Source organism: Notamacropus eugenii, chromosome 4, assembly GCF_028372415.1.
Source record: "Notamacropus eugenii isolate mMacEug1 chromosome 4, mMacEug1.pri_v2, whole genome shotgun sequence".
NCBI lineage: Eukaryota > Metazoa > Chordata > Mammalia > Diprotodontia > Macropodidae > Notamacropus > Notamacropus eugenii.
The window spans coordinates 51,410,737-51,422,640 of NC_092875.1; the positions used below are offsets into that span (position 1 = coordinate 51,410,737).

The window sequence follows — 11,904 nt, forward strand, 5'->3', positions numbered from 1 at the left end:
TGTATGCGTGTTTGTATGGGGGCGGAAGGGCACAGTAATTGTACTGGCAGAGTGGAGAGAGAGCTGGTGGCAGTCGGCAAGGGATGGACCCTAGTTGTGCCTCAGCCGAGTACCGGCTGTGTGACCCTTAGCCGCTCGTTACACCAGGCAACTCTCTGACTGTAATAATAGCCAGCTTTTAAGTAGCACTCGCAAAGTTTCCAAGTGGCAGATCTCCCCATGCTAATGAAATCGGCCAGGAAAGAAGAAGGGAAAGGAAGGAGGAAAGAAGGAAGAACACACCTCACCAGCTGTGTTAGGTGACCCATGGGTGTCTCTGATCTTTTCTGAGCCAGTAGTAATAATAGCGGCTGCAAACTTTCGCGCCCTATATAAATGACATATTATTAGGTGAATTTGTGACTGTTTGTATCCGTGTGAGGCTCTGGGTACTCGAATGTCTTATTATGTAATTAACGTAACACTGGCCATTGCTGACACTACCGTAGTCCTTTAAGGCTGCAAAGTGCTTTACGAGTGTCTCGCAACAATAGACAGGCGCTATTATTATCCCCATATTCCCGACGGGAAAACTCTTCTCGGGAGCGTTCGCTGCAAGGGCCGCGAGGGCACCGGGGCCACGGAGCCCCAGCCCAGCTTTCCACCCTCCTCCCTTGGCCCAAGATTCACTCCGGTGAAGAAACTGACTTACAGCGGGGAGCCTGGGAGCCGGGTCAGGTGGGGGGCGTGGCCAGGTGGGAAGGGGCGTGGCCGCCTGCCGTGACGCTACCAGAGGCCCCGCCCCGCCTTGGGCAGACCCGGAAGCGGGGGCCCCAGGGGGAAGATGGCGCCCTCGGGGCTGAAGGCGGTGGTGGGGGAGAGTGAGTACTATCCCTTATCCCGTGGGGAGTGGGGCTGGGAGCCTGCACACCTGGGTCCTTAGGGAGGGAGGAAGGGAGGGAAGGTGGCCGGGAGCCTGGACACCTGGTTCCCTGGAAGAGAGGAGGTGGTTGGGCGCCTGTACCCATGGCGCCCTCCGGAGGGAGGGGGGCTAGGAGCTTGGGATGCCTGGGTCCCTGAGGGGGCGGGGCTCGGAGTTTGTGCTCTGGAGTCCTTAGGGGAGGGGGCATCAGAAAAGCCACCTTAGACCCCGGGAGGGGGGTGCTGGGTCGCCTGGGAGGGGGATGGGAGGCATGTACATAATAGGCACTTAAAAAATGCTTATTTAATGAATGAGGGGAATGAGAGGTTATAGCAAGGGTCCCCCCCCCCAGAGTGGGGGCTAAGAGTCGGATACCTGGATTCTTTGGGTAGGGCAAGGTAGTAGACATTTGAGTGGGTGTTTGGGTCACTGCGGGGATTCTGGACCTCTGGGTTCCTGTATTTCTAGAGGGGATTTCAGGGTATTAGAAGTCTAGACAATTGAATCCCTGAAGAGGCTAGAACCGGAGGTCTAGATGCCTTGGTGGTCCCCCTGCACCTAACCCCCCGTCTCTTATTTAACATCATTTTATATATATGTACATACATACATATATATATATGTATGTATGTGTGTGTGTGTGTGTGTGTGTGTGTGCGTGTGTGTGTGCGTGTGTGTGTGCGTGTGTGTGTGTGTGTGTGCGTGTGTGTGTGCGCGCGCGCGCGCTTTGGGATCTTCACTGGAGGGAGTGGTATCTGGAAGCAGAAACTGGGCCCCACCCCTGGTCAGCTGGAGGGGGAAGGGGCAGTTTTGTCCCTTGTTTTCCCAACCTTGGCTGAGCTGTTTTGGTTTCTGCTGTTTCCTTTAGTAGTGATAAGGTGGTGGTGATAAGGGGCTAGGCCTCCCTCCTAGAGCCCTCTTTGACCCTGGTCTGGCCCTTGATCTGGCCTCTTCCTCTTCCCAGCAAAGTGACCATCCCTTGGTGGGGCTTACAGATCATCCAATCCAGTCTTTGACTCTTTTGCACAGATAGGGAAACTGAAGCCTAGTGTCGTGCCCAGAGTCACAATTTGAATTTAGGGGCACAGCTGAAATTAAAATGTAGGTCTAATGACCTTGCTACTTTTTTCCACATGGGTCTGGTGAACTGGGGTGGAAGATTGTAATGTGGATAGACTCAATCCTACCCCTTGCTCAGCCCTGAGTGGACTCAGGCTTCTGGCTGGAAGCCGAGTTCACTTTGCCTAAGGCAAGGCATAGGGAGAAGAAGGCTTAGGATGGTCAGACACTGATATCCAGAAATTTGCTTAGCCCAGGTCTCTGTGAAATAGAGCGGCCCCCTGAGCCAGTCTTTCTTTCCTTCCTCTCCCCTTTCAGAGATCCTGAGTGGGGTTATAAGAAGCGTGAAGAAGAATGGAGAGTGGAAGGTAGGATCCTGGGAACCAGGAGATCTGGATTCCCTGGAGGGCCTTTAAGGTCACACAGCTCTTACTCTAGATCATCTAGACATGACTTCTTGGACAGGATCTTCAGAGGGGGCTTACAGGGAGCCAAAGGGGAGAATGGAGTGGTCTCTGTGCCTCTTGAGTTGGGAGAGCAGAAGGGCAAAGGCTCTGGTAGTTGGGGGGCTGGTGTTCTGGAACTGGGGTTAGTCTGTGGGAAGTTAGTGGTTTCATGGTTGCCGAAGCAGTCATAATTGGAAACCTTGGGACTTTTGGCAAATTCAGTTGGGGGTAGCCCTCACAGTGGTAAGCCTGGCAAAAGGGGTGACTTGTGCAGTGTTTCCCTAACTTTTGCTGACCTTGCCACCTTCCCTTCTCTGGTCCCCTTTCCCCTGCCACCCCTTCTGGGTGGGACACAGAGGGCAGAGGACCCTGAGAAATAGGGGTGGCAGTCATTGGGGTAGAGCTGGAGGGATGTGCCCTTCTGATGGCACTACCCTAGTTAAAACTCTTGTGCCATAGGTCCTTGTCATGGACCGGCCCAGCATGCGAATCCTGTCTTCCTGCTGTAAGATGTCAGACATTCTAGCTGAGGGCATCACCAGTGAGTATGAGGCCCCCAGCTTCTAGGCACGGCTCACAAATCATTGGAAAGTCTCTCCCAGGTAACCAGGGAGTGACTTTCCTCTAGATCACCAGTGGATTAGGGCTTTGGCTCTCCCTTCCTCTCTTGCTTCTGCTGGGGGATGGGGGGAGGTGATGGGGAATTGACCTCTTGTCTCTGGAGGCCTCCCCATGATGTTCCATGTTGTGTTGTTACATCTCCTGTTACGTCGCTTGGTGTGGTGCCATGGATGGATGCCCAGTTGTGGAGGACATTAACAAGCGCAGGGAACCCATCCCCAGCTTGGAAGCCATTTACCTCTTGAGCCCATGTGAGAAGGTAAAGGACACTGAGCTGGAAAGTCCTCAGCTGGGTGCTTTCTCGCCTGCCTCTGGGTTTGGGGCCAGAGGGAGTGACTCTTCCATTTCTCCCAGTCTGTCCAGGCTCTGATCAATGACTTCCGGGGAACCCCCACCTTTACCTACAAAGCTGCCCACATCTTCTTCACAGACAGTGAGTGATAGAGATACAGGCTTTGGGGGGAGGAGACAGGAGAACGAGTCTAGGTGCTGGACCAGGATCCCTGCTCTGACTCCCCTTGTCCTGTTTCCTCCGCCACCTAGCCTGTCCTGAGCCCCTTTTCCTTGAACTGGGTCGATCAAGGCTGGCCAAGGCTGTGAAGACGCTGAAGGAGATTCACTTGGCTTTCCTTCCTTATGAGTCCCAGGTGGGCCTGGGCCCTGGGAAGATGGTGATAAGGGGTCTACAGGATGGAGTGGGGAAGTACAGGGCCAGAAGACAAGTGGGAAGAAGCTGGAAGGATGCCATGGGGAATGAAGGTCAGGGTTACCTGGCAGTCAGAGATGTCCTCCAGGCTCTACACCTTTACCCCTCCACCTCCTAGGTGTTTTCCTTGGATGCAGCCCATAGTACTTATAACCTGTACTGCCCTTTCCGGGCCAATGCAAGGATTCAGCAGCTGGAGAGCTTGGCCCAACAGATTGCTACACTCTGTGCCACCCTGCACGAGTACCCTGCTATTCGCTACCGAAGGTGCAACTTCTCATCCTCCTTCCTCTCTTTCCTAATCCCAGATCCTGTCATTCTTCCCCCAACCCTGGGGGGGAAAGCCTCTCCCAATCCCCCTTGAATCCCCCAGACTTCCTTCTCACACCTCTTGTCCCCCAGTTCCTCCCTTCAGCTTTTTACTTCATTTCCTGCCTTACTCCCCGCTCTCCTGCCATCATCTTCTGTCCTATACCATTGTGCCACAATGGAGTCCTTTCCCTTCTGCCCCCGGTCCCTGGTCCTGCCTCTGATCCCTTGCCCCCATCTTCCCCAATCAGACCAAACATACCAAACAAACAGGCTTTGGATCAGGAATCCTTTCTTGACCCAGCTCCATAGTGATGAAACAGTTTTGGCGCATCCAGTTCCTCAGCCTGGATCCCTTTTCCCTCTCCTCCATCTCCCCTACTTGTGTCTCCTACATTTTCTTTTTTTTAGTATATTTATTTTTATAAGCATTTATTTATTATCTTTCACCTCAATTGAATGATTGAAAAATAGAAAACCCTCCTACTAAATATGTAAGTCCAGCAAAGCAAGCTCCCACATTGACTGTGTCTAAAAATGTGTGTGTCTTTCTGCGTCTTAAGTCCCTTTCCTCTCCGGCAGGAAGTAAGTGATGTGTTTTATCTTCAGGCCTCAGGACTCGTGGTTTGTTGTTACGTCAGCCAGAGTTCTCCAGTCTTTCAAACTTGTGTTTCTAAATAATGTTCCTGTCATTGTTTAAATTGTTCTGTACCTTTCCCTCTATCAGTTCATAGATTTCTTCCCTGTTTCTTTGGAAACTATCCATGTGGTTATTTCTTATGGCACCACATTATTCCACTACCCCTGACCTTTTCACAGGGGGTCTCAGGACACTGCCCAGCTTGCTCATGCCGTCCTTGCCAAGCTCAATGCCTTCAAAGCAGACAATCCCAGCCTGGGGGAGGTGAGAGCCAACCTGAGCAGAGGCACCGGGGTGGGGGAGGTGGGTGGGACTTTTCTTGGGTTCACCTCTTTTCTCCCACCGTCTCTGTTGCCAGGGCCCTGAGAAGATGCGGTCTCAGCTACTGATTGTGGACCGGGGTTCAGACCCTGTGTCCCCTTTGCTGCATGAACTCACTTTCCAGGCCATGGCCTATGACCTTCTAGACATCCAGCAGGACACCTATAGGTGTGAATGTGGGGGTGGCAGCAGCAACCTCTGCGGAGGAATGCGGGGGGAGGAGCAGACCTGTCCCCCAGAACATTATGTGTTCAGCAGCCGATCATGACCTGTCCTTCCAGGTATGAGACAACAGGTCTGAGTGAGACCCGGGAGAAGTCTGTGCTGCTGGATGAGGATGATGAATTGTGGGTGGAACTGAGGCACATGCACATTGCAGATGTGTCCAGGTAGGTCCCTTTAAGGTATGAGAGGGCCTGGGTTCAAATCCAGGCTGACCTACTTTCTCTTTGGAAGGTAGCATGGGACAGTGAAAAGATCACTGGATTTGAGGTCAAGTACTTGCATTCACACCCTGGCTCTGAGGTTTATTACATGTATGACCTTGGGCAAATTCTCTGGCCCTTGGTTTCAGCATTTTTTAGCCTAGGTGACTCTTTAGGGCTCTTCCAGCTTTTAATCCATGAACCTATGATCTTTGCACTCACCGTTGCCAATCCCCATCTGCCCAAGATAACCAGTCCGACCCTTGTCGTACTTGTTCTCACTGTCCTCCTTGGCACCTTCAGGAGGGTCACAGAGCTGCTGAAGACCTTCTGTGAGAGCAAGAGGCTGACCACAGATAAGGTGAGCAGGACTCCTGTCTATCTGGGGCCTGGCCAGCTTGAGTGGAAGTGGAAAGAGAACAGACTTGTGGGAAGGATAGGGTTTGGGACGTGCTGGCGAGCTGAATGCCTAGGGTGTTGTTGGCAGCATTAGGGGAGGATCCAGCCTGGTGAGGGATCAACTCTATTGGGGGACAGGTGGGGAGATGCTGGGTTGTGAAGATTTGTGGGTATAGAAGGGGCTATGAGTGATGGTGGTTGGGGTGAGTTTGAGTGGGCAAGGCCTTTGGTTTTGGGGAGCCAGGATTGGGTGGAGGGAGTATAGACCTCAGAGAGGCTCTGAGGGTTGGGGATGGGACCACTTTGGGTGGGCTGAGCCTTAGAGTGTTTTGGGACAGGGCTGGGGCTGGGTTGGGTGACTAGGTCTGGGATACTGGGGTGACGTTCAACATCTAAGGGGGATAGGGACAGGTTGGAGGGCCTGAGCCTTACTGTTCTCATCCCTCTTCTTCCTCTCAAGGCCAACATAAAAGACCTCTCCCACATCCTGAAGAAGATGCCCCAGTATCAGAAGGAACTGAACAAGGTGAGGGGAGCCCGGAGCCCACTGGGCAGGTGTGCCTTGGGGACATTCCTGAACTGGCAGAGGGATTGGGCAAAGGGGCCAGGTGTCCCACTTTCTTCCCAGCTTGTTCCCTGTGGCCCAGGCCAGACTCCTACTGGCGTCTTCTCTGCCACCTGGTCATTCAGCAAGCATTTCTTTAGTTCTTACTGTATGCTAAGTGCTAGGGATATGATGAAAGTCAAAACGTAGTCTTTGTTCTCAAGGAACTCAGAATCTATTAGGGGAGACAGTCTGTGAACAACTCCATACAGACCAGACACATACAGAGGAGATGGAAAGTAGTCTGAGAGGGAAGCTTGGCACAACTTTCTCCAAAGGTGGAGTTTGAACTGAGTCTTGAAGGAAGCTGGGGGGATGAAGGTAGTCAGCGGTAAGAAGGGAGAATGTGCCAGGCATGGGAGATGGGAGGTGGGCATTTCATTGGAGGAACATGACACTTTGGGGTTTGTGGAGAGGGGAGAAGGGGCTGGGCTGTTGGGGAGTTTTCAGTGCCCTCCAGGATTCTTGCTTTCTGATTCTCAGTACTCCACACACCTGAACTTGGCTGATGACTGCATGAAGCACTTCAAGGGCACCGTGGAGAGGCTCTGTAGCATCGAGCAGGTGGAGGGGCCTCAGCGCTTGGGGTGCAGGGCTTAGCTCAATGGGTGGGGAACCTGCAGCCTTGAGGCCACATGTGGCCCTCTAGGTCCTCAAGTGCGGCCCTTTGGTTGAATCCAAACTTGTCAGGACAAATCCCCTAAGCCTTAGGACCTGATACAGGGACTCAGGGCTCCAAGGGTGCCAGGTTTAGTGCAGGGGCAGGGGCTCAGGGGATGCCCAGGGATCATGTGGGCCCCAGGGTGATGGCTGAACCCTTGCCTCTGGCCCTGGCTTCCCAGGACCTGGCTTTGGGTACAGATGCAGAAGGGGAGAAGATTAAAGATGCCATGAAGCTGATTGTCCCTGTACTGTTGGACACTGCGGTCCCTCCATATGACAAGATCCGGATCCTCCTACTCTACATCTTACTTCGGAATGGTATGAGTGTGGGTGGGGAGTGGGGCCTCAATGTCCGATCCCCTCTTCTTGGAGTAGCCAGGGACATGTCGTGTATCTAAACATGGACCCATATACATGTGTGGGTGCTGTGCCCATCCCCAGGAGTAACTGAGGAGAATCTGGCCAAGCTCATCCAACATGCCAACGTGCAGGCACATAGCAACCTCATCCGAAATCTGGAACAGCTCGGGGCCACGGTCACCATTGCTACGGTATGGGGCCAAGAGAGAGAGGGCCGAAGCCATTGCTGACCCCTGGCACGGAGCTTGTCCTTAGTGGGAGAAGGGGAGAGTGTGCCAACTCTCACGCTGGAAGCCAACCTGGGAGCAGGGTCAATAGACATAGACATGGTGGTGAGGGGCTTCCCAATCCCTTGACTGTCTCTTCCTCTTGAGGCCCCAGCCTCTTCTACATCTTCCTTCTCCTCTGTTCTGTCTCTGGGCTCAGCCTCTTGTCTTTCTCTGTCTTTCTTTCTGTCTGTTTTCTTTCTAGCCTGGCCTGCTTTGCTGCCTGGGAAGGTGCTCTCCCCCACCTCCCCTCCCAACCCTGTCCATGACCCCCTCCCCTCCATCCCCTGCCCCAGGGCTCCGGGGCCCCTAACCGAGGAGATCGAAAGGAGAGGTTGGAGCCGACCTACCAGCTGTCCCGCTGGACACCTGTCATCAAGGACGTGATGGAGGTGAGAGGGAGGGTGCTAATCCTGTGATCATTAGTCACCTCTCAGCCTCCCCCAGCCTCCTGCTTCCCTATTTCTCTGCCCTTTCCCAGCCTCCCTGCCCCCCATGCTCCCATCCCTCTCCCATCCACCTCCTCTGGCCCCTTAAGCCCACAGCTAGGCTTAATGGCAAATCCCTCATTATGGGCTTTATCCTGGCATCTGATCCATGATCCCTGGGAGGGGATAACAAGAGGAGCCTCCCTGGAGGAGGAGGGATGATGAAGGACACTCTGAGCCTGTGTGTGCTCCCTCCCCAGGATGCTGTGGAGGACAAACTGGACCGGAAACTATGGCCCTTTGTGTCTGACCCTGCCCCTGCCTCCAGCTCCCAGGCTGCTGTCAGGTGAGGTCTGGGGGAGAACTGTCATTTGCCAATAGCCAAGGCAGGGTCCTTGTGAACCCTCTGGGGGTAGGGGGAGGGAGATGTCTTGATCCTCCCCTGATTCAGTCCCTTCCTGTCCTACTCAGCGCCCGCTTTGGTCACTGGCACAAGAACAAAACTTCAGTGGAGTCTTCCCGGGCTGGGCCCAGACTTTTGGTTTACATTCTGGGAGGCGTGGCTATGTCTGAGATGCGGGCAGCCTATGAGGTGACCCGGGCCACTGAAGGAAAGTGGGAGGTGCTCATTGGTGAGTTGGGGCTAGTTCAGGTGCCTGAAGCCCTGGAAGAGTTAGAGATGGGGGCAGGATGCTGGATCCCTGAGGGATGTGGGGGCTATAGCCTGGGCAACACAGTTACGGGGCAGGGGAGGGGCGTTAGAACCTGGATCCCTGAAGGAGATGAATTAGGACATCTGCTGCCTGAGTCTAGAAGGCATAGGAAGCTCCACCTGATCTTTCTGTACCCGTCAGGTTCTTCCCACATCCTCACTCCCACCCAGTTCCTGAATGACCTCAAGAGTCTAGACCAGAAGCTAGAGGACATCCCCATGCCTTGAGTCCGGAGCAGCGTAATGCATTCTCCTCCCTTGCACCCAATAGGCAATAAAATCCCATCAACCCCCAATCTCACCTCACCCCCTCTCTGGGTCATCTTCTTCCTGCGTCCAGATCCTCATAGCAGGCCCTGACCTCAGTGAGCCTTCACCATTGGTGCAGAGGAGTGAGGGGACCAGATGTGTCCTCTGATGGCTCTGTGACCTCACTGACACAGGCACTCCCTCTAGGATCCCAGCCCATTGGCACCTTCTTTGTGCAGCTCTTGTCCCATCTCCCATTCAAGGCACCATCTGTCTGACAGGCTGGTAGCCTTCCTCGAGTTCTCCTTACATTCTGTGGGTACCAGCCCTGAGCTCAGATGTGCCTCTGTTATCCGTCTCTTTACCAGATTTGCCCATTTCCTTTTCTAATCATGTGCATAGAGGAGATGGTTCTGGCTGTGGTAGGAAGGTCTGATTGGAAGGGAAAGACATGGAAGACAGTGTGAGTGGGTGGTAACAAGCATCTGGGTGAATGCTAGTATGGTGTCCATCTTTTGGGCCTCTGTGGGCTCATTATAAATAAAGTGAGGAATTTTCCCCTAGATTAGGGGCTTTTAACCTGGGGTCTGTGAATAGATTTTCAGGGGCTCTGTGAACTTCAGTGGGAAAAAATTACATCTTTATTTCAATATAATTGGTTCCTTTGTAATCCTATGTATTTGTTTTATACGTTTAAAAACATGGTGTTGAGAAGGGAGGGGTCCATGAGCTTTACCGGACTGATTGTCAGAGGGGTCTGGGACATAGAAAAGGTTAAGATGTCCCACCCTAAAAGGTCATTCCCCGATGCCCATGTGCTTCCATGCTTTCCCTTCCCTTCTGCCCCAGTTCACAACACCTTGGTCCCCTCCTTCTACTGGGGGCCGGGATCAGTGTGTCTTAGACAGTGGGTATGTCATGACCTCCCAGATATTTATAAAGCTTAGTCTTTGCTAACGTGCTGTGGTTATGAAGTTTAAGAACAAGATGTCCCCTGCCCTCAAGGAACTGGGTCAGTTCACTGCCTGGTCTTGGATGAGGTCTCCTTATCTATCCAATGAGGGGGGGTGAGCCAGATGCCTTTTAAGGCTCTGTCCAACCTAGATCTATAGAGCTATGGGTGACAGGGTTACTTTGTTACTCTAAGGGGAGAAGGGCCAAGCTGGTGGGGGAGACCCACACAGGTGAAAGATCATGGGGAGGGCCATGAGAGTGGGACTGAGAAAAGAGGATGTGTGAAGGCAGAATGGAAGCAATTGGATGTGGGAGAGGAACAAGTCAGAAGATGGCAGTCTTTTGAGCCTGGGTGATAAGATGGTGGCATCATCAGTGGCAATAGGGACAGTAGTCATGAGGATGGACTTCATGTAAGGGGGCAGATATGAGCACCATTTTGGACATGTTAAATTTGAGGTACTAGTGAGACTTGTGGGTCTGGAGTTGGGGGAGGGGCAGAGGGCTAGGACTGGATGAAATAGACAGAGCAGACCCCATAGGCAAGCAACCTCATCAAAGCCAAGTAAGGAAGAAGATGAGGCCTGGGTGTAGTGGGCTGCAGAGAGCACCAGCTTTGTAGTCCAAGCCTGGCCTCCTGATTCTGACTTTCTGGCCCAACACGTTGCTTCCCTGTTGGTCCCTCATACGTGATATGTTGGCCCCTCACATTTTCTCATGTAACAGGATGATCTCTAAGGTAGCTCTTTCCCAGTGTAAATCTATAGTTCTGTATTTCTTTTTTTAAAAATAGTGTCATTCTGGTGTCTCAGGAGCAGAAAAATAGACTCCCCACCTTTTCTTTCTGAACTTCAGCCCCAAGCTCCAGGGCCCTGTGAGGTGAGAATGGGGGCTAACATCTCCACAGGTGCTACCTCTCCCTCCCTGACCCAGCCCTGGCTCCAGCACGTAGGGAACAGGGCCTCTGAGTCCTGGCCCCCGGCAGAAAGGGCCCTGCCCCTTGGCTCCTGAGCTCTGAACGGGACCAGCCCATCGAGTTGGGGAGTTGAGGCTGGACTCTGGGCTTCCTGAGCACTTAGTCCCATCAGGGGCAGGACTGGTCAGTATTGGTGTTCCAGTAAGGGCTGGGCTTCTGGGCTCTCCTGTTCCTCTTGGGGATGGGGGGCAGCCCCTTGCCTCCACCCTCATGGGTCCCAGCTTCACAAGTCTGGCTGATAGAGAAGGATCCTGGGCAGGGCCAGGTGGGGAAACATTCGTGCTGATCTCTGGGCTGAGGCCGAGGTCCAATGGGCAGGTACTGGGTGACTAAGATTGGAGGGGCCCTCCTTTGGGGCTCCCAGTGCTGTTTCCCCATTGGACCGTCCCATACCTTTCCTGTCTTCCAGGCTCCACTTGCTTCAGAGGCCCTTGTAGTGATAGGACAGACTTACCAGCCTACAGTGGCTGGGGGCCTTCAGGGGGAGCAGGTGAGGCAGGCATGGGAAGGGGCTGGTCCTGGAAGTGGAAGAATGCCTGTGAATAGGGGCCATTATATTTCTTCTGTTTTTTGAAAAATTCTTTCCATGTAATAGAATTTTGTTTTTTCCAATGACATGTAAAGATAGTTTTCAACATTCACTTTTGTAGGATTTTGAGTTCCAAATTTTTTTCTCTCCCCGTCCCTCTCTCCCCTCCCCCCCAAGACAGTAAACAGTCTGATATAGGCTATACATATACAGTCGTATTACAGATTTCCACATTAGTCATGTCATGAAAGAATAATCAGAACAAAAGGGAAAACCAGGAGAAAGAAAGAAACAAAAGTGAAAGTAGTTTGCTTCCGTCTGCAGTTGGACTCCACC

General features: G+C 52.9%; 1 protein-coding gene across 2 annotated transcripts; it reads left to right on the plus strand.

Annotated features, from left to right (window-relative positions):
• Window positions 1–592: 592 nt before the first annotated feature.
• Window positions 593–9,166, plus strand: STXBP2 (syntaxin binding protein 2). 2 transcript variants are annotated; one of them, XM_072600873.1, is made up of 19 exons: window positions 593–860; window positions 2,279–2,328; window positions 2,866–2,947; window positions 3,210–3,286; window positions 3,382–3,460; window positions 3,571–3,674; window positions 3,852–4,000; window positions 4,862–4,946; window positions 5,041–5,171; window positions 5,285–5,392; window positions 5,732–5,789; window positions 6,288–6,353; window positions 6,915–6,995; window positions 7,274–7,412; window positions 7,536–7,645; window positions 8,017–8,112; window positions 8,409–8,494; window positions 8,620–8,780; window positions 9,003–9,166. In XM_072600873.1, the coding sequence occupies exons 1-19, from the start codon at window positions 824–826 to the stop codon at window positions 9,086–9,088; spliced, it is 1,785 nt and encodes a 594-aa protein (XP_072456974.1). In that variant the 5' UTR covers window positions 593–823; the 3' UTR covers window positions 9,089–9,166. The 2 variants fall into 2 exon arrangements, with proteins under 2 accessions (XP_072456974.1, XP_072456975.1); XM_072600874.1 differs by having other exon boundaries at window positions 768–860; window positions 2,866–3,008.
• Window positions 9,167–11,904: the final 2,738 nt, after the last annotated feature.

What these genes read in the sequence shown, in the direction of transcription:
- STXBP2 (XM_072600873.1), top strand. Translation starts at nt 824, where the DNA reads ATGGCGCCCTCGGGGCTGAAGGCGGTGGTGGGGGAGA. An exon ending in TCCTTCCTTATGAGTCCCAG is followed by an intron (nt 3,675 to 3,851) that starts GTGGGCCTGGGC and finishes TCCACCTCCTAG; the next exon opens with GTGTTTTCCTTGGATGCAGC. An exon ending in ATCCAGCAGGACACCTATAG is followed by an intron (nt 5,172 to 5,284) that starts GTGTGAATGTGG and finishes CTGTCCTTCCAG; the next exon opens with GTATGAGACAACAGGTCTGA.